Source organism: Mirounga leonina, unplaced genomic scaffold, assembly GCF_011800145.1.
Source record: "Mirounga leonina isolate KUSES-001 unplaced genomic scaffold, KU_Mleo_1.0 Mir_127, whole genome shotgun sequence".
Taxonomy (NCBI): Eukaryota; Metazoa; Chordata; class Mammalia; order Carnivora; family Phocidae; genus Mirounga; species Mirounga leonina.
The window spans coordinates 76547466-76573297 of record NW_023270316.1 but is presented as its reverse complement, the minus strand read 5'-3'; the positions used below and the strand labels follow the sequence as shown (position 1 = coordinate 76573297).

General features: G+C 39.9%; 1 protein-coding gene across 1 annotated transcript in view; it reads right to left on the bottom strand.

Moving 5' to 3' along the window:
• SACS (sacsin molecular chaperone) overlaps positions 1–18398 on the bottom strand; it is an 84917-nt gene extending 66519 nt beyond the window's left edge. The window contains exon 1 of the mRNA XM_035003691.1: positions 18001–18398. Coding sequence (XP_034859582.1) covers positions 18001–18020 — 20 coding nt within the window. The 5' untranslated portion in view covers positions 18021–18398. The remainder of the gene's footprint in view (positions 1–18000) is intronic.
• Positions 18399–25832: the final 7434 nt, after the last annotated feature.

The window sequence follows — 25832 nt, the reverse complement described above, 5'->3', positions numbered from 1 at the left end:
AACCAGGTATGTACATGGCTGTATCCCCCTCTGCACACTGGGGACCTTTTAAGAACAGGAAACAGGTCTCAATATCCCTCTTCCACACCCCCGGGGCCTGGCACACACCTGGTCAGTGCATATGGAGTGAATAAGGACTGAGATAGGTAAGCAGGGTAATCATAAGATCTCTTCCTCTGAAAAGCTGGTGAAAAGCTAGAACCTCACAGACTCAGATCATATATTCAGGAAGCACTAATCTTATATTTAAGTTGTTAAGTGCATGAATGGGAAGTTGGAAACACTCCTTCACATTTCAGGAGATAGATATAAAATGCTTCAGAGATGGGAAGAACCTGATAAATGACGCTACTGAAATCCTACCCATCAATCAGTGCCCAGCCAGAAGAGCAGAAGGCTTCCTCCAGCTGAGCCAATGAGACCAAACCTCTATCTTCTTGAACATCTTCAGCACTTGACTTTCACTTATGAATGATCAAAGAAGGCATGAATTTTCTTTATTCATAAACTACTGAAATCCCTCTTGCTTATAACCTCTTATATGTTGTTCTATGTCCCACAACATTCGCTGCTGAAAATGGGAATGCTGTGGTCTTCACATACTTGGCTTCTGATGACCATTCCCTTCAAGCACTTCGCATCCTGCATGTAAAGTAAGAATTAGAAGAAAACTGAGTCCTTATGACCTTTTGTTTTCTGTAATAATTCTCTTAATGGACAGATACTAATAAACTAGCATTAGATAAAGCTGTGAGCTGGTCTAGCCTTTCATCACAAACTCCAAAATAATTTTTCACAGCTTGGGAAGAGGCGCACTCCCTCATGACATCTAAGTCTGGGAAAAGCAATAGTCAAAAAAAAAAAAAAAAAAAAGCAACAGGGCCATAGGGAGGTTGGGATTCAGCCTATGGAAGATCAGAGGATGAAGAAGTGATCGGCATTTGTCAGAATCTAAAGATTTTTTTGGTCAATGTTGTTAGTATTTACTGATCACTTACTGTTCTAAGGCCTTCCTTCGGTTGCTGAAAGACTCCTACACATCAGCTGGTTCCTCTACTCACCATGTACATTTTTTTAAGTAATCTCTATACCCAATATGGGGCTCAAACTCATGACCCCAAGATCAAGAGTCACATGTTCTACCAACTGAGCCAACCAGGAGCCCCTATAACATTTCTTTTTGTCTTAATATATAGGTGATATCAAAACATTTACCTGTGCAAGTACCTACCATTCGTATGTGTAAGATGCTGGTTTGAGATCTGATGAAGCAGCTGCTAGGGAGAATCTCTGGAGCAAAAGACCCTTGACAGGCAGCTCAAGTATGCTCTTCCTCACTATGTGCTTGCAACTGAATTTGTTCCTTAAATTTAAAATTCCTTAAGCTTAAAAATTCTTTTTAATTGTGAGAATAATGAATTTTAAAACATCTTGTAATATATGACTACCCGTGAGAAAGATATTAACTTAAAAAATGTTAGTTATTCCATTTTGAAGACCTTAAGGTGGAAACAAACCACCAACAGCTAGGCATGGCTTCAACAGTCAACTGCCTGGACACAGGAGGTTCAGAAGACAACTTAAGTCATGGAGAATCCACTTTACCAATGAAAGGCATGAGCTAAAGATCCTTAACTTAACCCTGAGAGTAGTCTTCACTAAATAAGTTTAAGTAAATTGGTAACATCCATGGTAATTACTTCCAAAACACAAACTGATAATTACCTGTTCCAAAATAAGAAAGAAGGGTTTTTAATAAGTTCTTACCTTTGGATCCGAAGAATATAATGATAAGGTACCATTAAGTAGCAAAATGTAGATACGTTTGCCTTTTTCAGTGACTGGTTAGGGGGCAGAGAGAAACAATCAGTTGCCTCTGCACTTAATACAATGTATTCAAAGCACACATTGTCCTGTAAACCTGTCCTCTCTCTGTAACTCAACTGAAGTTTTGAACTAAGCCTTCCACAATTAAAAAAAGGAAAAAGGGCAGTAAACGTGTACAAAAGCTCTGTGGTGCATTCTCTTGGAAGAACACGTTTGCTTCCATTCTCCATGCAGATTAAAAGAAGAAATAAATTACAGTGTCTGAAATCTGTTCCTTGGACTCTGCATTTAGCCAGCATTTTCTTGCAACATGAGAAGGGGCAGTTCCTTTCTTCTGTTGTTGTTGGGTTTTTTTTTCTTTTGGGGAGGAGGGAGCAAGTGAATTTATGTCAAAATGTCAAACTGTTTGGCTGTACCTATCTATACCAGAGGTCACAATAATACACAACCACTTTTCTACAGCTTTTCTGTTTTTTATATTTTCAAGGATTTTTCAAGGGATCTTTTTTCTATTTATTCTATGAGGGATTTTATATAGAACCTATTTACTTGGTCTAGGAGCTGCTGTAGGCTTCAAATTGTGGTCAGCTCTGAAAAGAATTAGTGTTTTGTTTCTGCACTATTTTCCTTATGGCTGTGGCTTTCATTCATAACAAATTAGAAATTAGAATAATTTATATTAAGGATTCATATATAAAGCATTTTTCCTACTGCTTAATTAAAAAAACATATAACTTATGTCAATTTGTCTCTAAGTTATCGTTTCTATATGGAATTTTTTTCCTCTTAGGGAAGTCAGTAAATGAGATCATTTAAAACCCTAGTATTTCGGGTGCCTGGGTGGCTCAGTTGGTTAAGTGACTGCCTTCAGCTCAGGTCATGATCCTGGAGTCCCAGGATCGAGTCCCACGTCGGGCTCCCTGCTCAGCAGGGAGTCTGCCTCTCTCTCTGACCCTCCCCCCTCTCATGCTCTCTATCTCATCCTCTCTCTCAAATAAATAAATAAAATCTTTAAAAAAAAAAAACCCTAATATTTCATGCTGGGTAATAAATTAACTTTATATTCTTCTCAAGAAAATCCTATCAGTTGATTTTTCAGTGAAGAGGACCTTCCCAAGGGGTAATGATTCCAGTACCTATAAATGTAAAATAACGAAAGTATTTCTACTGTGTTACCACTCCCCGTTCTCCCTTCCGATAGCTTTGGGAGATGGCAGCGAACCTGCTCTGGCCCTGCACGCAGAACTCCCTCCTTCGACACACACCTGTTGGGAGTGGAGAAGCCTTCAGGGCTCCTTCAGGGTGACCCCTGCAGTTGGGGAAATGCCACCGCACAGCTCACCCCCCAGGGCCTAGCCACCAGCACCAGCACAAAATAGAGTGTGTAGGATCTGCTTTAACATACTGAAGCAAAGAGAAAGAGGGGTATGAACATATGTGGCAGAATTTCAATAAGTATTTAATTTTATGGGTATTCATCGTAATGGTTTCTTCTATGTATGCCTAAAACTTTTCATGATAATATTTTTTAAAGGAGGTAAAGGGGCACCGAGGCCAGGCATAGGATTTCTGCCAATCATGGGTAAAAAGGGTGAAAGCCCAGGGTTCTCTCCACATATACTATATATCGCTCTGCCCCTTGCGTCCACACTCCACCTTGTTCACCTGGGCCGACCTGTCTGAACTGCATCAACGGGGCCTCAGGGAGCTTTTGCTGCAGGTCAAGTTGACCAACAGGAACCTCAACAGAGGGTTGAAGTGAGGGATGAGAGTGATGTCAAAGAATTTGTTCCCCCAACATCCATCACACACCCTCACTATGGTCTGACTGTGTCTTTTAACCGAAGGTCACTACCCTTCTCAAGAGATGTTGCTCCAAGGTATAATGCTTTGTCCTTCAAGATTCAGCAATTGTTTCTACCCTAGTCCCTCAGGTCTTGGGAGGTAACAATGCCTCAGCTGCCAGGTTCCTTGGTAATTTCTCGTTCCTTTTCACCTCCACATGTAAACCCTTGGCTTATCCTAAGTTGCTGTGGGGACCCTGTCTATAGACAACTCACAACAGCATGACTGCCCATTTGATCCATGAAGGAGAAGGTGAATCAGACTTACTATTCTGAAAAGCAGCAGTGCCTCATTGGTAGACAAATACAGCAAAGCCTTCATCAGTATGTCTTTCCCTCCTTCCCTCACCAAATTCCTTCGCTTGGTCACTGAAGAGGGATTTCTTACTGCTCTGAAGCTGACAGCAATAGTGAGTCACTTGTTGCAGACCAGACCCTAGGCTGTGACTACTCCACGAAAGGGCTTAGAATCACACATGCAGGCTAAGTTTTTCTCCCCCAAGAACCAGGAAAATGGAAATTGCTGCAGAGCCCACAGTAGGAAACTAGAGGGAAACCAAGTTGGCCATTTCATTACCACTTGGTGAGGACCACCAAATGTCCCAAATCACCCTGCTGCCTTTTGATGATTCTTTCCCTAAAGATACTATGTGGTGTTGAGGTGGAGCAAGATGGTGGAGGAGTAGGAGACCTGAATTTCGTCTGGTCCCAGGAATTCAGCTGGATAGGGATCAAACCATTCTGAACACCTACAAACTCAACAGGAGATCGAAGAAAGGAATAGCAGCAACTCTCTGAACAGAAAAGCGACCACTTTCTGGAAGGTAGGACGTGTGGAGAAGTGAATCTGAGGTGATATTCGGGAGGATAGACGGCGGGGGAGGGGGCCTCTGTCGGCCGCTTCTGGCAAGCGATAGAGCCACGGAGCACAAAATTGGAACTTTTAGAAGTCGGCTCCGCTGAGGGACGTCACTTCAGTGGCTAAGCAGGGGGGTGGAATCCTCGTGGGACAGTGTGGTCTCAGGACCCTCGGGGTCACAGAAAGACCGGGGGTGCCTGAGTGCAGCAGAGCTCCCAGGTATCGGAGCGGGGAAGCCGGCTGCAGAGGCGGAGCCCAGGTGCGGGCTCTCAGCTCGGGGTTGCCATAAACCATGATCCGCGGCACAGTTGGGCCACTGCTCCTCCAGCAGGGACCCAACAAGCGGCAGATCCAGGGAAACTCCCCTTCCTCCCCTGGGAGGAGCGGCGCGGGAAGCGCACCGCAGGTCTGCTGGGCTTGGAGACTCCACACAGGGTCGGGTGCCAGAGACAGAAATGCTCGGTCACAGGCTGGGTGAGCACAGAGTGCAGCCGGAGACTGGGGAGACGGGAGTGACCTACTGCTTTTCTCTGGGGGCTCACTGAGCAGTGGGGCCCCGAGTTCTTGGCTCCTCTGGGCAGAGATAGGAGACCGCCATTTTCACTCCCGTCCTCGAAAGCTGCACAGAGAGCTTGCAGGGAACAAAAGCTCCGGAGAGCAAACCCAAGCAGATTACTTAGCCCGCCCCGGCAAAGGCGGGGCAATTCCACCTCCGGCAAAGACATTTGGGAACCACAGCAACAGGCCCCTCCCCCAGAAGATCCGCAAGAACAGCCAGCCAAGACCAAGATTACAGATCAATGAGAACGGCAGAACTCCAGCACTAGGGGAATACCGCACATAGAATTCATGGCTTTTTTACCATGATTCTTTAGTCTTTCAAAGTTAATTTTTTTAACCTTTTTTTTTTTAATTTTTCTTTTTCCCTTTTCAACCAACATCTTATCAATCCCTTTTTTAAAAAATATTTTTCATTTTTTATTTTTAAGTCATATTCTATCCCTGCAGAGTAGTTACCCTTATTTTTGGTATATATATATATAAGTTGTTCTCTCTTTAAAATTTTGAGGTACACTTTCTTCTAACAGATCGAAATATACCCTAAATCTCTAGTGTATGGCGTTGTTCTAGTCTCCTGCCTGAGCATATTCTCTCCCTTTTTTTTTTTTTAAATCCTCTTCTTTCTTTTTTCAACCATCTTCTTATATTATCAGTTCCTTTTATAAAATCTTTTGGAATTTTCATCTTTACAGTCATATTCCATCCCTTCATCATATTAACCCTTATTTTTGTACATATATAAGGTTTTCTTTCTTTAAAATTTTGGGAGGCACTTTCTTCTAACAGACCAAAATACACCCAAAATCTAGTGTGTAGCACTGATCTATGCACCAGCCTGATCATATTTGACCATATTCTGTTTTGTTTTGTTTTGTTTTGTTCTGTTTTTGTTTGTTTTTATCTTTATCTTTTTTTTTTCTTTTTCTTTTTTCCTTCTTTCTCTTTCTTTTCCCCTGGCTTCAGGTCTTTTCTGATTTGTTTAGACTATATTTTCTGGGGACATTGTTACCCTGTTAGCATTTTGTTCTCTCATTCATCTATTCTCCTCTGGTCAAAATGACAAGACGGAAAAAATCACCTCAAAAAAAGAACAAGAGGTAGTACCAACTGCCAGGGACCTACTACATACAGACATTAGTACGATGTCAGACCTAGAGTTCAGAATGATGATTTTAAAGATACTAGCTGGGCTTGAAAAAAAAATGGAAGTTATTAGAGAAACCCTTTCTGGAGAAATAAAAGAACTAAAATCTAACCAAGTCAAAATCAAAAAAGCTATTAATGAGGTGCAATCAAAAATGGAGGCGCTAACTGCTAGGATAAATGAGACAGAAGAGGGAATCACTGATATAGAAGACCAAATGATGGAAAATAAAGAAGCTGAGAAAAAGAGAGATAAACAACTACTGGATCACGAGGGCAGAATTAGAGAGATGAGCGATAGCATAAGATGAGACAACATTAGAATAATTGGGATCCCAGAAGAAGAAGAAAGAGAGAGAGGACCAGAAGGTATATTGGAGCAAATTATAGGAGAGAACTTCCCTAATTTGAGGAAGGAAACAGGCATCAAAATCCAGGAAGCACAGAGAACTCCTCTCAAAATCAATAAAAATAGGTCAACATCCCAACATCTAATAGTAAAACTTACGAGTCTCAGAGACAAAGAGAAAATCCTGAAAGCAGCTCGGGAGAAGACATATGTAACCTACAATGGTAGAAACATTAGATTGGCAACAGACCTATCCACAGAGACCTGGCAGGCCAGAAAGGACTGGCAGGATATATTCAGAGCACTAAATGAGAAAAATATGCAGCCAAGAATATTATATCCAGCTAGGCTGTCATTGAAAATAGAAGGAGAGATAAAAAAGTTCCAGGACAAACAAAAACTAAAGGAATTTGCACACTCGAAACCAGCCCTACAAGAAATCTTGAAAGGGGTCCTCTAAGCAAAGAGAGAGCCTAAAAGCAACATAGACCAGAAAGGAACACAGACAATATACAGTAGCAGTCACCTTCCAGGCAATACAATGGCACTAAATTCCTATCTTTCAAGAGTTACCCTGAATGTAAATGGGCTAAAGCCCCAATCAAAAGACACAGGCTATCAGATTGGATAAAAAAACAAGACCCATTGATATGCTGTCTGCAAGAGACTCATTTTAGACCCCAAGACACCCCCAGATTTAAAGTGAGGGGGTAGAAAACCATTTACCATGCTAATGGACACCAAAAGAAAGCTGGGGTGGCAATCCTTATATCAGACAAATTAGATTTTAAATCAAAGACTGTAATAAGAGATGAGGAAGGACACTATATCCTACTTAAAGGGTCTATCCAACAAGAAGAGCTAACAATTGTAAATATCTATGCCCCTAACATGGGAGCAGCCAATTATATAAGGCAATTAATAACAAAAGCAAAGAAACACATTGACAACAATACAGTAATAGTGGGGGACTTTAACAGTCCCCTCACTGAAATGGACAGATCATCTAAGCAAAAGATCAACAAGGAAATAAAGACTTTAAATGACACACTGGACCAAATGGACTTCACAGATATATTCAGAACATTCCATCCCAAAGCAACAGAATACACATTCTTTTCTAGTGCCCATGGAACATTCTCCAGAATTGATCACATCCTAGGTCACAAATCAGATCTCAACTGGTACCAAAATATTGGGATCATTCCCTGCCTATTTTCAGACCACAATGCTTTGAAACTAGAACTCAATCACAAGAGGAAAGTCGGAAAGAACTCAAATACGTGGAGGCTAAAGAGCATCCTACTAAAGAATGAATGGGTCAACCAGGAAATTAAAGAAGAATTTAAAAAATTCATGGAAACCAATGAAAATAGAAACACAACTGTTCAAAAGCTTTGGGAGGCAGCAAAGGCAGTCCTAAGAGGAAAGTATAGAGCAATACAAGCCTTTCTCAAGAAACAAGAAAGGTCTCAAGTACAAAACCTAACCCTACACCTAAAGGAGCTGGAGAAAGAACAGCAAATAAAGCCTAAACCCAGCAGGAGAAGAGAAATAATGAAGATCAGAGCAGAAATCAATGAAATAGAAACTAAAAGAACAGTAGAACAGATCAACGAAAGTAGGAGCTGGTTCTCTGAAAGAATTAACAAGATTGATAAACCCCCGGCCAGACTTATCAAAAAGAGAAGAGAAATGACCCAAATCAACAAAATCATGAATGAAAGAGGAGAGATCACAACCAACACCAAAGAAATACAAACAATTGTAAGAACATATTATGAGCAACTCTATGCCAGCAAATAGATAATCTGGAAGAAATGGATGCATTCCTAGAGATGTATCAACTACCAAAACTGAACCAGAAAGAAATAGAAAACCTGAACAGACCTATAACCACTAAGGAAATTGAAGCAGTCATCCAAAATCTCCCAACAAACAAAAGCCAGGGCCAGATGACTTCCCGGGGGAATTCTAGCAAACATTTAAGGAAGAATTAATACCTATTCTTCTGAAACTGTTCCAAAGATAGAAATGGAAGGAAAACTTCCAAACTCGTTTTATGAGGCCACCATTACCTTCATCTCCAAACCAGACAAAGACCCCATCAAAAAGGAGAATTACAGACCAATATCCCTGATGAACATGGATGCAAAAATTCTCGCCAAAATACTAGCCAATAGGATCCAACAGTACATTAAAAGGATTATTGACCACAACCAAGTGGGATTTATCCCTGGGCTGCAAGGTTGGTTCAACATTCACAAATCAATCAACGTGATACAATACATTAACAAAAGAAAGAACAAGAATCATATGATCCTCTCAATAGATGCAGAAAAAGCATTTGACAAAGTACAGCATCCTTTCTTGATCAAAACACTTCAGAGTATAGGGATAGAGGGTACATACCTCAATATCATAAAAGCCATCTATGAAAAACCTACAGTGAATATCATTCTCAATGGGGAAAAACGGAGAGCTTTCCCCCTAAGGTCAGGAATGCAGCAGGGATGTCCACTATCACCACTGCTATTCAACATAGTACTAGAAGTCCTAGCCACAGCAATCAGACAACAAAAAGAAATCAAAGGCATCCAAATCAGCAAAGAAGAAGTCAAACTCTCACTCTTTGCAGATGATATGATACTTTATGTGGAAAACCCCAAAAACTCCACCCCAAAACTGCTAGAACTCATACAGGAATTCAGTCAAGTGGCAGGATATAAAATCAATGCACAAAAGTCAGTGGCATTCCTATACACCAACAAGACAGAAGAAAGAGAAATTAAGGAGTTGATCCCATTTACAATTGCACCCAAAACCATAAGATACCTAGGAATAGATCTAACCAAAGAGGCAAAAAATCTGTCCTCAGAAAACTATAAAATACTCATGAAAGAAATTGAGGAAGACACAAAGAAATGGGAAAATGTTCCATGCTCATGGATTGGAAGAACAAATATGCTATGCTACCTAGAGCAATCTACACATTCAATGCAATCCCCATCAAAATACCATCCACTTTTTTCAAAGAAATGGAAGAAACAATCCTAAAATTTGTTTGGAACCAGAAAAGACCCCGAATAGACAGAGGAATGTTAAAAAAGAAAAGCAAAGCTGGCGCATCACAATTCCGGACTTCAAACTCTATTACAAAGTTGTAATCATCAAGATGTATAGTACTGGCACAAAAACAGACACATAGATCAGTGGAACAGAATAGAGAGCCCAGAAATGGACCCTCAACTCTGTGGTCAACTCATCTTCGACAAAGCAGGAAAGAATGTCCAGTGGAAAAAAGACAGTCTCTTCAACAAATGGTGTTGGGAAAATTGGATAGCCACATGCAGAAGAATGAAACTGGACCCTTTCCTTACACCACACACAAAAATAGCTCCAAATGGTTGAAAGACCTCAATGTGAGACAGGAGTCCATCAACATTCTAAAGGAGAACACAGGCAGCGACCTCTTCAACCTCAGCCGCAGCAATTTCTTCCTAGAAACATCGCCAAAGGCAAGGGAAGCAAGGGCAAAAATGAATTATTGGGACTTCATCAAGATAAAAAGCTTTTGCACAGCAAAAGAAACAGTCAACAAAAGCAAAAGACAACCGACAGAATGAGAGAACGTATTTGCATATGACATATCGGATAAGGGGCTAGTATCCAAAAGCTATAAAGAATTTTTTAAACTCAACACCGAAAGAACAAATGATCCAATCAAGAAATGGGCAGAAGACATGAACAGACATTTTTCCGAAGACATCCAAATGGCCAACAGACACAGGAAAAAGTGCTCAGCATCGCTCGGCATCAGGGAAATCCAAATCAAAACCTCAATGAGATATCACCTCACACCAGTCAGAATGGCTAAAATTAAAAAGTCAGGAAATGACAGATGTTGGCAGGGATGTGGAGAAAGGGGAACCCTCCTACACTGTTGTGGGAATGCAAGCTGGTGCAGCCACTCTGGAAAACACTATGGAGGTTCCTCAAAAAGTTGAAAATAGCACTACTATACGATCCAGCAATTGCACTACTGGGTATTTACCTCAAAGATACAAATGTAGGGATCCAAAGGGGTACGTGCACCCCGATGTTTATAGCAGCAATGTCCACAATAGCCAAACTGTGGAAAGAGCCAAGATGTCCATCAACAGATGAATGGATAAAGGAGATGTGTTATATATATACAATGGAATATTATGCAGCCATCAAAAGGAATGATATCTTGCCATTTCCAACGACGTGGGTAGAACTGGAGAGTGTTATGCTGAGCAAAATAAGTCAATCAGAGAAAGACATGTATCATATGACCTCATTGATATGAGGAATTCTTAATCTCAGGAAATAAACTGAGGGTTGCTGGAGTGGTGGGGGGTGGGAAGGATGGGGTGGCTGGGTGATAGACATTGGGGAGGGTAGGTGCTATGGTGAGCACTGTGAATTGTGTAAGACTGTTGAATCACAGATCTGTACCTCTGAAACAAATAATACATTATATTTTAAAAAAAGAAGAAGAAGAAGGTAGCAGGAGGGAAAGGATGAAGAGGGGGATATCAGAGGGGGAGATGAAACATGAGAGAAGATGGACTCTGAAAAACAAAAAACAAACTCAGGGTTCTAGAGGGGAGGAGAGTGGGAGGATGGGTTAGCCTGGTGATGGGTATTAAAGAGGGCACGTACTGCATGGAGCACTGGGTGTTATGCACAAACAATGAATCATGGAACACTACATCAAAAACTAATGATGTGATGTATGGTGATTAACATAACATAATAAAAAAAAAAGATACTATGTGGTGTTCCCAGGATTCCCCCCAGCCCCTCCCTTTGTATCTTGTGTTTCCTATTGGATGGCCAGATACTGGATAAAACCCTCCCCAAGCAGATCCTGGCACACATGGACACATTCAGGGGATGATAGTAGCAGGAAGGAAAATCCCCATAACCAACCAAGACAGACTGGTTTACAACTGCTCGTTAGCTGGGATGGTGGTAGGCAACACCATCCTTGTAACACCTGGGTGATGGTGGAAGCCATTACAGATGGCTAGACTTAGTGCTAGTTTCTGGTAAAGGGACTGTTGAAAAGAAAACCCCAAGCCCAAAATGGAGTCACTTATGTTTGGGTATCACATCAGCAAACCAAGACGTAATACCTAACCCAATTGCAGTTTCACCCTCCCCCAGAATGTAACCATTAACCAGTCAACATGGAATTTCCTGGTCAGAACTGGGAAATATACTGATAGACCCTTTCTGTTCCCCTTAGGAAGGTGACCTTGACTCAAACAATGCATTCTTTGCTAATAATTTCCTTTATTCCACTCCCTCTCTGCCTTTAAAAACCTTTCCTTTCTTGCAGCCTGATGTACCTCCTTTCTATTTGCTTGAAGGGATACTGCCTAATTAATGAATCATTCAACAAAGTCAATTTGAATTTTTAAATTACTCAGTTGAATTTTACCACTTAATGGAAGTCATCATAACAAGTGTTACCTTTTCGGTAACTAGTAAATAGCAAAGCTGAGATTCAAATCAAATATATCTGGCTCAAATGTTGATACTCTTTCCATTACACAATTTGTTTTCTCTGAAAGGAAGTGGAAGGATATTTGTTCTGAGTTTGTTTTGTTTGGATGCAGAGGTATCTAAGGAGCAAAGAAGAGAGAGAGAGGAGATGTAGAAGAGGCAGGACAGGACCCATCCTCCCCTCTCTACCCATATATAAGGGACTGGTTTTGAGCCTATGAGGATAGAAACTCCGGCACAGTGTTTATGAAACATGAGACAAGACTAAGTCCATGAAGCATTGCTTCCCTCCTAGAAAACAGAATGAGAACAGGCTTGAGGAGAAGCCATTCATCTCCCCTTACTGCCCTCTCCCCAGGTTTCAGAGTCATTTCAGGCTCAAAGTGTCCACTGGGTGCAGGGGATAATGTCTGAAAGAACCCCAGCTGCCGAGGCCTTGACAAGTCCCCTTAACAGAGAGGCTCAAGAGGAAAGAACATGAGCAAATTCATTCCTGAACCCATATAAGATGTCACCACCTTGAGGATGCCCAGAAATAGCTGGAGAGGAATTTAAGCACCCTAGTGGGGCATGGGAGTTAAGGTCTTGTCCAGCAGGTGAAGGCTGAGAGCCATGGAGATAGAGATGTAAATATTAACTGACCTTATTTATAACTAGGAGGTGTGCAATAATTGCTAATCCGCTTGTTCTTTCTTTGGACGCCAATCACCCTGGCTCTGGTTCTGGGTCACTGCCATTAGACCAATGGCTTCAAGCCTGAATCCACTTCTGCCCCTCAATGAGAAGTACAAGGTCTGGCTTGTTTTCCTGGCCCTCTACTGACTACTTGATCTTCCCTGTCTGGGCTTAGTTTCCTACACTTGGACTCAGCTTATTTGCGTGCTCTCCTGAAGACTGGACTCTGCTTTCCCACTTGAATCTTTCTTACTCCTAGTGTGCTATCATAGAAAATATATATTTGGTCTTTATCTTCTTGGGCCTGGCACAGAGCTTTTAAATTTCCTGAGGATAGTAGTGTCTTTTGTATACTGATGAAATAACTCAGACAGGGCTCCTAAGTCACTTCAAGATCAGTGGTTAGAGGTAGAGAAACCAATCGTGCAATTAGAGAATTAGAACTTTCAGCTGTACTCCCTGACCTCCAGGGAGGAGAGAGGGGCTGGAGACTGAATTCAATCACTGATGATTTAATCAACTGTGCCCACAGAATAAAACTTCAGTAAAAACTCTGAAACAAAGCTAAGTTCACCAGATTGGTGAACACATCAAAGTGATGGGAGGGCATGGAAATTCTGCACACTCCCTGCCCCCACATCTTGCCCCATGTATCTCATCCAAATGCCTGTTACTGAATCATATCCTTTACAATAAACTCAGGCACAATGGATCACTGCCCAATGGCATCATGAGTAAAGTGCTGTCTGAGTTCTGAGTTGTTCTGCTGAATTACTGAACCTGAGAAAGGGGATCACGGGAATCCCTGAATTTGTAGTTGGGCTGCCTGGAGATCCCATTTGTGCCTGGCCCCTCAAATGGGGCAGTTTTGCAGGACTGAACCCTTAACTTCTAGGGTCTGTGCTAACTCTTGGTAGTTAGTGTCAGTTGGAGAATTAGGGAAGTGATTGTTTTTGGGAAAATGGCACAACACCCATCATAAATACGTTGTTGACATTCATTTTAAGTGCATTCAACATTCCCACACTGCCATATGGTAAGGATATTTTTGAAGCCTTGGTGAAAACACCGACAAACAAGTGCGGACACCACTGCAGAGTCATCAGGTAAGAAGTACCTCAGGGAAGAAGGGAAGAAGGGAAGAAGGGAAGAAGGGAAGAAGGGAAGAAGAAAACACCCTTCCATCTAGCCCATAGCCATCGTCATCTCTCATCTGGATTGTTACAATAACCCAGAATGGGTGTCCCCACTTCTACACCTGGCCTTCTTCATAACAGCTAGGGATCCTTTAAACATATAAGTCAGAGCATGTCACTCCTTAAAACCCTGCAATGGATTCCCATTTCCTTCATGGTGACCTCGTGCCCAGCTTCCTCTTCAATCACACCATCAACTCACCTTCACTCACTTCACTCCAGCATGCCCACCACCTCTTTATTCTTGGAACATGCCAGGCAGCTCCCACCTAGGTACTTTGCTTGGGTTTCCCCTGTCTGGAACGTTCTTCCCCTATATGATTATGATTATTCCTTTCCCTCCTTCAAGTGTTTGCTCAGATTCCATCTTCTCTGTGAAGTCTGTCCTGACCTTCCTATTTAAAATTGTGACACACATTCCTATACAACCCCATCAGACTCCCACCTCCTTTTCTTGGCCTACCGTTCCTTTTGTTCCATCATGTAACATATCCATATAATTTAATTATGTATTACATTTACTGTTTGTTTCCTGTCTTTCCCTGCTAGAATATAAGATTCATAAAAGTCAGTATCTATATCAATTTCATTCCCTGATGTATTCCAAGTACCTGGCACATAATAAATGCTCAGTACGTGTTAGTTGAGTGAATGATTTTAAGAGCAGAGGTTTATTTGGAGGATCCTAACTGAAAGCGCTCCCCTGTAATCCCCAGGTTAGATGTAGAGCCAGACACATTGTGTAGACCCTGGAGGAAGATGGGAGAAGCAGGTCCAGGGATACTGGACTTGAACCAGCTTGAACCTGCACTCTCTCCATGACCAAACTTTAGAAGGCACCTCTGAGCCCTCTTTTCAATGAGGCCTTGCCCTTGGGCTCTGTCTCCCACCTGCCTAACCCAGTTTTAACAAGAATCCTGCTAAATCAGTTTAGCAAAAATCTCCCTACCCTTAATATCTGATTAGCCTCAATAGTTAACCAAATACCCTGATACCTGATCACCCTGGCCTGCCTTCAGCAAGAATTCTGTCAAGTTGCATTAGCCAGAATCCCCTTACACTGGATATCTCCTCTTATTAATTGTCCATCCTCTGGTCCCTTCACTCTGCTCATTGGCTATAAACCCCCAGCAAGGGCATTTGCTGTATTCAGATTTGAGCCCAATCTCTCTCCCCTGTTACAATGGTCTTGACACCTCTTGCAATAGTCCTGAATGAAGTCTTCCTTACCATTTTAACAAGAGTCAGAAAAAATTTTTTTCTTTAACTGACCCTATGAGTTTGAGCAAGTCACATAATTTCAGTTTTCTTATCTATCAAACAAAACTCATAAGAAATTATCTGAGACATCACCACCAGCCTGAATCAACAACAAATCTGTGAAGCTCCTTAGCACACTGCAACTAGAACTGTTTCCTAGGCATCTTAGGGGACAGTTTCCCCAAATCCGTCCATATCCTGGATTCTGCTTCTACCCTGGCACATACTAAGGTTCCAGACTCTTCCTGATGGCCATGGAGAGAGAACCAATCCCAAAGCAGCCTTCAACAAGTGAGATTAAGTCTCAGCTTTTAGTTTAAATATCCAGATGGTATATCCAATAATATATCTGCCTTCATTTTAGCATAACACTTGATCTTGCTTATTAAATAGACAATCTGGGCGCCTGGGTGGCTCAGTTGGTTAAGCGACTGCCTTCGGCTCAGGTCATGATCCTGGAGTCCCGGGATCAAGTCCCGCATCGGGTTCCCTGCTCGGCAGGGAGCCTGCTTCTCCCTCTGACCCTTCCCCCTCTCATGTGCTCTCTGTCTCTCTCATTCTCTCTGTCTCAAATAAATAAATAAAATCTTAAAAAAAATAAAATAAATAAATAAATAAAAATAAATAGACAATCTAACTTCTTTTCCCAAAATATTTACATAAAGGCAGTACCCTAAGAAGGGCCTGAGCTGTTGATGCCATGACTGAGTGAGCCCCCACCACACATGCACACCTCTGGGAACTTGGGATACAATGCCCCAGAGCTCAAGAAGCCTGGACTGGATCTTTTTCAGCTTTAAAAATTATTATCTTGCCACAGGAACAAGGAGACCAGGCAATCAAGTTTTGTAGATTTATGGTCTTAATAAGGTAGGTTTTAAATGCCTTAATAAAAGTGTGTTCTTACAAAAATAACCTTAAGATTGATGTTGTTTTTTTTTAAAGATTTTTTTTTCTTTTCATTTATTTATTTGAGAGAAAGAATGAGATAGAGCATGAGAGGGGGGAGGGTCAGAGGGAGAAGCAGACTCCCTGCTGAGCAGAGAGCCCGATGCGGGACTCGATCCCGGGACTCCAGGATCATGACCTGAGCCGAAGGCAGTCGCTTAACCAACTGAGCCACCCAGGCATCCCAAGATTGATGTTTTGACCCTCAACCCATGTACTCCACTCTGTGTAGTCACACACTTGCTATATCTAGTCACTGACATTCTGGCTTTAAGTAAATAAGTAAATAAGCCTTAAGTCAAACAAATACATCAGTTCTGAGAAAATTCTACAGTACCAAAGCCTACATAATCTGCAAAGATACACCCAGAGTTAATATACTTTTTTTTAGCTATAAATGGAATTTATCAGCCAGTGACTTCAAAGACAATTGAATCTGTTGGTTTTTTTCAACATCTGTTAGATGCTTCAAATCAATCCTGATTGTTGAAAAGTTATACTTCAGTGACAGAATCAGTGATTCTACTACATAAACACTGCTCTTTAAAATAAATTTATAAATGGTATTATGTCTAACAAATCAGTCAACTGCCAAGTTGTATGAAAATGAATTCACCTTTAGTCTGAAAAACATCTTTCACAACTGAGAAAGCATTATATAGAAGCACTTTAAAAGGTAAAAAAAGAAAAATCCACAAATGGTGAGATAGCATGTATGGTGCTACATAAGTTTGTTTCTTTCATATTTAAACAATTTAGCATCAGTAATATTACCCTAGATGGCTTAGAGCCTTCTTTTTATATCAGAAAATACAGAAAATAGTCAATATTCCAACTGGCCAATAAAAACCAAATCCATTAAGTAGTCTCAACACTTGTGTGCATTCACATATTTAAATAACAAACAGTCACAAAAGTAATCCTCATTTGCTAGGAGGCAAGTTCCATTGAAAAAATTACACTCACCTCCACTGTCAAATGAATAAAACATTTAAAAATTTTTACTTTGGAAATTTTTGAAAGAGAAAAACAAATACTGGGCTTTTTTTCAACGTTTCAAATTCGGCTTGCCAAATTTGGCTTGCCGAACTTGCCAAAGCCAAATTTGAAAAGTCTTTTCATCTGTTGATATCATTAGGTTAGAAGATGTAAAGACTTACCTGGTCTCTATGGCACTAAAATTTTATCTACTGAGCATACTACTTGAATACAGCATTCAAAATCAATGAAAGAGTGTTTTGTTATATGCTTAAGAAAAAAAGAACACATAGAAATTTAAGGGATAATTATAAATATTATATTTTTGCTTAAATCCTCAAGCTTATATATGTTCTTATAAAACAGCAACTAAATTTGAGGAAAGGAGTGAAATTTATTGTTACCAAAGTTCACAAAGTAAATGCAGACTGTGCTCTCTCTCTCTTTCTCCTTTCCCAGGTTATTTGATACAATTTCAGGTACTTCACGGTTTTTTATTTAATAATTACATGGCCAGTAAGAAGCACTAGCATATGCACTTAAAGAAAGAGAAAATGGGGTACATCTAATCAACTGCCCATTACAGCAACCACACCAGAAGACAGGAAATCCAAAAATCATCTGGACAAAGGTAAGGAATGATTTTCAACCCTTGGCTTGAATCGTTACAGCCATAATTGCAGGTTACAGCTGAAGTATCTATAGTTTTATCTCTAGAAAGTTTTCATCTGTTTTTGCCTATCTATGTTTCATTTGAGAAAACCCAATAAGCCTTAAAAAATCAATGTAAATTGTTGTAATTTAAAACTTTAACTCATTTACCTATTATCCTTGGTCTCCATTATCACTTCTGTCACACGTGTCTGTGAAAATCATGAAACTATTTTTCTGTCTTCGAAGTCTTTCCTTTGTATTTCCTTTAAATGTGTACTCCAAGCTCAGCTCTGCCTGGCCGGTGAGAAGCCTGTATTCCTCTCAGTGTCCATTCATCATCTGATGCCCGGAAGCATTGCTGCGTTTTGTTGTGTTCCTTCAGGTAAGACTCTCCAGTCTGAACGTGGTTGCCTCCCTGGGTTATGCCTTCTGATCTGGCCACCCACAGAAGTTCTTCAGGTAAAATAGTATTGAGTAGGTAATGGTTTGGGGCTTTTCTCCACAGCAGAAATAAGCTATTTTCATCTGAGCATCTCCTGTATTTCTTTTTGAAGGTGGTGAGGAAAAATGTCGTAGAAGCTCTCGGGCTCCGTGCTGCTCACCCTCATCTCAGCAGATGTGAAACACTCGCTGGCAAGAGCCTTTCTTCTTGCTCTAGCGATACCACATCACTTTTGGATTCTGAAAGAAAAATCAAGGGAGGCTCAAGGAAGGAGTAGGGAAAAGTACTCAGAGTAAATGCACTGAAAATGTAATTCCTCGTGGAAGACAGCCATGGTTCTTATTTCCAGCAACTTTCTAATTATAAACTGCTGGTTGCACGCAAGCCCTGCCAAATCGCATGGCATTTATCCCTCACTGCACAACCAACAAACGCACATGTGTAACTACACATGGCGGGCTCTATAAATAAAAAACATGAATACTTAATTTAGTTTCATGTTCTTACTCCCCAGGCGTTTCTTCTCATTTCTCTATTTCCCTGGCTTCTTTTAAGTGAAACACGTACTTCACAGGATGTGCCTTTTTTCAGAAATAATACCTTTAAATCCAAAGGTACAACTTTACATATAATATAACTCATGTTTGAAAGCAAAACATCTATATCAGAAAAAGAAAAGAAAATGTGCCTATCTGAAAGTCTTTTTTTTTTAGTAATATTCCCAATAACCACTGGTGACTCCCAATAGTCTTAACATTTTAAGAAAAAACTAGGAAGATAAAGGACAACCTGGGGCAACAATGATAAGCCAGAGGGACACATGAGATTGAATTTTCTACCCATTCATACAACTCTCACACATATAAATGCCTGATAATTTTCAAGGTGCTCTCTTAGCACCACACTTAAATGGTTCTTTGAGGTGGAGAGAACAAGAGAGGTAGAATTGCTGTATGTTAAAGAAACTTGGACGCAGGAAGGTGAGGAACTGTGTTCAAGCTCACTCAACTAGGAACTGCTAATTAGAAACTGGAAAACCAGCTCCTGAATTCCTATTCTTCTTGTGTTAGCCGACAATATTTCATTCTTGACAAACATAACTTAGAGAGAGTAATGTAAGCTAGACTTATAGTACTATTGATTCTTGGCTTCATGAAAACCCAGGAAAATAATGCAAAACTCACTGTAAACTATTCCCTGAAAACACTTTCCTAATAACCTGTTATAATAAAAATATTACCAGACATCAGGAGTGAGATTAATTAAAACAAACCAATCCAAAATCTTAATTATTCTTTCATATAAAATCATATATAATGAAATTTGGCTGCCATGTGTCAAGAATTAGAGAAATTCTAGATTTAAATTTATAATTAGGGGCCCCTGGGTGGCTCAGATGGTTAAGCATCTGCCTTTGGCTCAAGTCATGATCTCCAGGTCCTGAGATCAAGCCCCATGTTGGGCTCCCTGCTCAGTGAGGAATCTGCTTCTCTCTCTCCCTCTGCCTGCCACTCCCCCTGCTTGTGCTCTCTCCCTCTCTCTGTTAAATAAATAAATAAATAAATAACAATTCTGAGAATAAGAATTAATCCAAATTATATCTTCTAAATAAAAAAGATTTTGTCAATTAAAATGTCATTTTTAAGTATAACCATAAAATATAAATGTATCGTACAACACAGACTTTATATAAATGTTTGTAATAAAATATGAAATTCCAAGGGAAATCTAGAATTAGTTATACTTGAATAGAGACCCTCCAGGCTTTGTCTTCAGCCTGCACAGTTTCTCAGCTCATGATATTCTGCTTCTGTGGAAGCGTTAGAAATAGAAGTGTGGATTTCAGTGGAACACTGCACCTTCATGCTTATTAACCTCACTCATTGAGTTTCCATATCTAATTCCAGTTTCCCAATATCTTTTAAAACACATACTCTGAAATCTACAACATTAATTAGCTTTATATCACCTGGCATGTTTGGTAAAATTGCTACACAACGTAGAAACCTGTGGCAAATTATTATGACCTTCCTACAGATGGGCAATGATAAATCCATCACAAAACAATCTTCGAATAGTTTTTCCTACATAACTCTGAACCCTAATGAAAGTGCTATCATCAAACACATATATTTCTCTCAATGATAACAGGATACAATGACTTTGCCCAATATATCACCAAGGCCAAGATACAGTCTTTCTCCTGATCCCTCCGCGGAGCTGTCAGTCTAAAAATTTTGTCAAAGGGGAAAGTATATTAACATGACATGGCATGCTCTTGATGAACCCATGCTGGGTCCTAGGGATAACTGTGTCCTTCTCTAACAGCTCCTTAATTCTCTCTAGTAGTACAATCTTCAGTTTTAATATCACTTCTATAATTAACATCTAACCCCCAATTTAGAATTCCAAAAACTATTATTCCCTTTTGGGCACTGAAATATTTGTACATGTGCATCTCTCCAGGACTTGTCTTCTCCTCTAACTGTTCCAAAATTACCCCCTGGGAAAAGGTAGAGAATAGGCAATGTGCTTGATGATACTGTAACAGCATCATAGGATGACAGTTGGGAGCTACATTTGTGGTGAACACAGCATAATGTATAGACTTGTTGAATCACTATGTTCTACACCAGAAACTAATATAACATTGTGTGTCAACTATACTCAAATTTTAAAATTAATAAAAAGAAAAAAAGAACTTACCCCCTGTGATTAACGATTGTATATGCACGTGGATGAGAGAAGATGGTGTGTTGCCTGGAACACCAGTTTCCCCAACACCAGTCACTGAAGAGTCAGCCTCATGATTTTGTTCCTATTTGAGATACAACATACCACTCTGGGGATCTTTGGCCTATTTGTGTGCCACCTATTTGATCATTACTTAAGATTTTTCCTTAATTAGTCTCTACCTAAATAAGTGTATTATGAAAGGAAACTCCCTGTTCACAACATAAATGGAAACCTAGTACCATGGGCCACAAATAGAGGGTAACTCTAAAGATAAATAAAATGAATACAAAATGAAAGGAATCTTTCAAAATTCTGGTCAGATCCAAGTGCCTACAAAATCACTGAGTCTTTGGGGCGCCTGGGTGGCTCAGTTGGTTAAGCGACTGCCTTCGGCTCAGGTCATGATCCTGGAGTCCCGGGATCGAGTCCCGCATCGGGCTCCCTGCTCGGCAGGGAGTCTGCTTCTCCCTCTGACTCTCCCCCCTCTCATGTGCTCTCTCTCATTCTCTCTCTCAAATAAATAAGTAAAATCTTTAAAAAAAAAAAAAACCACTGAGTCTTTGACCTGCTCGCTCTTCATTAAAAAGAGGGTTAGGAAATGTATGAGGACATTTAAAGCCTTTAACAATTTCATTTAGAAAGTTGGAAGATTGAAAATTAAGTATCCACTTCAAGAATTTAGAAAAAAAGGTAATGGGATAAAGCCCCCCAAAATAGGAAATAATGATGAGAGCAGAATTAATGAAATGGAAAACAAAGACACAGAGGAAATTATCAGCAGAGTTCTTTATATATTTTTTTAAGATTTTATTTATTTATTTGAGAGAGAGAGAGCACAAGAGAGCACAGCGGGGTGGGGAGGGCAGAAGGAGAGAGAGAAACAGGCTACCTGCTGAGCAGGGGTGCTGGATCCCAGGACCCTGAGGTCAGGACCTGAGCTAAAGGCAGACGCTTAACTGACTGAGCCACCCAGGCACCCCAGGAGAGTTCTTTAAAAAGACACATTGGCAAACTTGTGGCAACGCTGATCAAGATAAAACAAAGTTACCCACACAAAGAGAGTGCTGGTAGTGAGACATTAGAAATTTAGGAATTAGAAAATAAAAGATTAATTAAAAAGATAACAGATTATAAAACCTTTCAGGTAATGAATGTTTAAATTTTGGACATGGACAAATTCCTGGAAAAATATAAAGTACGAAAATTAATTCAAGAACTAAATCCATCCTGTGAAATAGATTCAATCGCTGGTATTGAAAATCTCACAGAGAAAGAACGAGGCTGGCCAGTTTCACTGGTGAGCTGTACCAAACGTTCACTAAACAGCTAATTCTAATATCTTACAGATTCTCCCAGAGAACATAAAAACAGACAGTATGTCCAAGTAATTTCATGAGGCTGATTATATTTCCAAATTAAATGATCGACACCAAATTAGGACAACATGAAAAAGCAAAATCCCTGGCCAATCTCACTCATGGACATGGATGCAAAAATTCAAAATACGTATTAGCAAGTTGCATCCAGCAGTGTGTAATAAACATAATACCTTATGACCAAATTGATTGGATTTATCAGAGGATAAAATTCAATAGCCATTAATGATAAAAAAATTAAAAAGGGAAAGGAAACAAAAAAACTTTTAGTCAATGAGAAGTAGATGAGAACTTCACTAAAGTGCAGACATACTTCCCTGTCTTCATTTCTAGTCCACATTTTACTGGAGGTGCCAGCCAGTGCAAGACAGCAAAAGGGGGAGAAGAATGAGGAATGAGGGGAGCAAGAGAGGAAACAAAACGTCACTATTCACACACGGAATATTAAAAAAAAAATTTTAGACAAATTACCAAAGTTAGTAATAGAGTGTATCAAGATTACTGATATAAGTTCAATTGCATTTCTACATACTAGCAAGTTTGGTTTTTTTTTAAAGGAGCTCTTTTAAATGATAGCCATTTACGATAGCCAGAAAAAAAATAAGTTACCTTGGAATAGTTATAATGAAAAAACTTGTACAAAACATTTAGGAAGAAAAATCTATAAACCTGAACAAAAAACATTATAGAGGTTCTTTAAAAAACAGAGATGATGAACATGATGAAAAGGAAGGCTCCATATCATTGAAATGTCAACTCTCCTCAAACTGATCTTCTCATTCAAAGGAATTCCCAATAACTTTTTAAAATAAAACTTGACAAGCTGATCCTCAGAGTTTCATGGAAGAACAAAGGAACAAGAATTTCTTTAAAAAGACACTCCTTCAGAACAGTAAGGGAAAAGACTTGCTTTTCTAGATACTGAATCTTAATGTAAACCTATTATAAGTTAGTAGGGCATTCACACAAGAACAATCAGAATAAAAAGCTTAGCAACAGAGCAGGGCATTCATAGAAACTCGGTACGTGACAGAGGTGTTTGTAGAATTCAGTGGGGAAAGAGGACCATTCAGAAAATATTACTGGGATAAGCGGTTATCTCCATAGAAACAAATTGTATCTGTACCTTCCACGGTGCACAAATATCCAAGCCAGACATAAGTGAGAAAATCAAACCTTAAAGTTTTTAGAAAGAAACATAACACAATATCTTTATGACCTCAGAGTAAAGAAGAATTCTTTAAAGAACAAATAGACGCCACTAACCATAAGACAAAAGATGATTACAGGGCGCCTGGGTGGCTCAGTTGGTTAAGCGACTGCCTTCAGCTCAGGTCATGATCCTGGAGTCCCGGGATCGAGTCCCGCATCGGGCTCCCTGCTCGGCAGGGAGTCTGCTTCATCCTCTGACCCTATCCCCTCTCATGTGTTCTCTCTCTCATTCTCTCTCTCTCAAATAAATAAATAAAATTTAAAAAAAAAAAGATGATTACAGTCAAACCACATTAAAATTAAGAACTGCTGTTCACCTAAGACAAGCTACAAAAATCAGGAGAACATATTTGCCTCACAGATAATTGACAAAAGTCTGTGTCCAGAATACATAAAGAACTTTTGAAAATAAAAAAAGAAACAACCTTAAAAAAGTAGGCAAAGGACTCTAATTTATAGTCTTTTGTATGCACAGTATTTCCCTTTGAAAATAATAAAAATTAAATTTGTACTATAAATTGTATCTCGTACATAGGATAATATTGAAAATAGGTTTATAAAATGAAGAATATAAAATGACATCTTTGCTTAAAATAGTCTTTAATAGCTTTCATTTATTATTATAATAGCTGTTCATTAAGAATGAGGTACAGATGGGAAAAATAGAGTCTAGGTAATAAGGTTTTTTACAAGAGGAGGTAAGGAGAGGAAGAGAGGAGGAGGGAGGGGAGGCAAGTAGAGAAGAGATTTGTAAAAGGGATCATATTTTCACTGCATAATCTCTTTTTTGTTGTTGTTGTTGCCTATTTGAGAAGCATCTTTTCCTTTCCTAAACACCAACCATCCCCTGTTTTCAGGGCATGTGTCTTCCACCTTGTGAAACGCTCCATGAAAACCTACTTCCCAAGCATTCCAAAGTATTCCTTAGAGTTGCAAGGATCCACAGGGTACCCATAAGCCCTTCTTAATTAATTAAAAATTCTGCGTGTGGTATTTAAATGACAGTACCTTACATTTCTGTAGTCCTTTACAATTCCATATATGGTGTCATGCGATCCTTAAGACTACTTGATAAAAGAGGTAGACCAGATAGTTTCTCCATTTTACAGGCTGAGATTGAAGCTCAAAAATTTAAAGCATGTGCCCAAGCATAAGGGGCCATAGAAGGGTACAGGGTGACAAAAGTCTCCAGGGCTGGTCTATGGCAAATGTTGTAAATGTTAGTTTATACATATGTAAATGTTAATCTTTGTAATTTCGAGCTCTGCAGTGGCAACGTTGAAGGGGAGAGATTGTGCATACCATCACTGTGTCTCTTGGGGCCACTAGGGCCCTACAAGGTCACAGTGAGGAAGTGACACAGCTCCAACACAAGCTCTAGACCCTCAGTTCGAGAGGTTTCTCCAGTAAACCAGACTGCTTCTCATGATATTGAAACGTATGGCGCACATCAGCATTCACATATATCAAGCAGCATTTATCATATATTCTTTTCTTTATTCTCATGATGACTTTGTACTAATCCAAGATCAAAATATACAGGCAAAAGAAATATTTTTTTAAAGATTTTATTTATTTATTCATAAGAGACAGAGAGAGAGGCAGAGGGAGAAGCAGGCTCCCCGCCTAGCAGGGAGCCTGATGAGGGACTCGATCCCAGGACCCTGGGATCATGACCTGAGCCGAAGGCAGACGCTTAACCATCTGAGCCACCCAGGCACCCCAGGCAAAAGAAATATTAAAATGTCTTTTTGGGGGACGGCTGGGTGGCTCAGTTAGTTAAGTGTCTGCCTTCAGCTCAGGTCATGATCCTGGGGTCCTGGGATGGAGCCCCACATTGGGCTCCCTGCTCATGGTGGGGTTCTGCTTCTCCCTCTCCCTCGGCCCCTCCCCCCCATTTGTGTGCTCTCTCTCACTCTCTCTCAAATAAGTAAATAAAATCTTTTTAAAAAAAGTTTTTATTCCCAATTCATGATTGTGCATGCGCGTGCACACACATCTTTATTCAATTCAACAAATATCTATATCTTGGGGTGCCATAATCCCGCATTTTAAATATGCAGATATATGAACACATCTCTGCTTGTAATTAAATATATATTTAGTTCTTTTTCACATTCATCGTTTTAAACTACAGAAATGCTTTTAGTTCCTTACTGATTGTAAGATTAACATCATATAGGATTTTTATACTTATATGTTTAAAGTTTCTCTTGCATAGAAATCTTTATCTG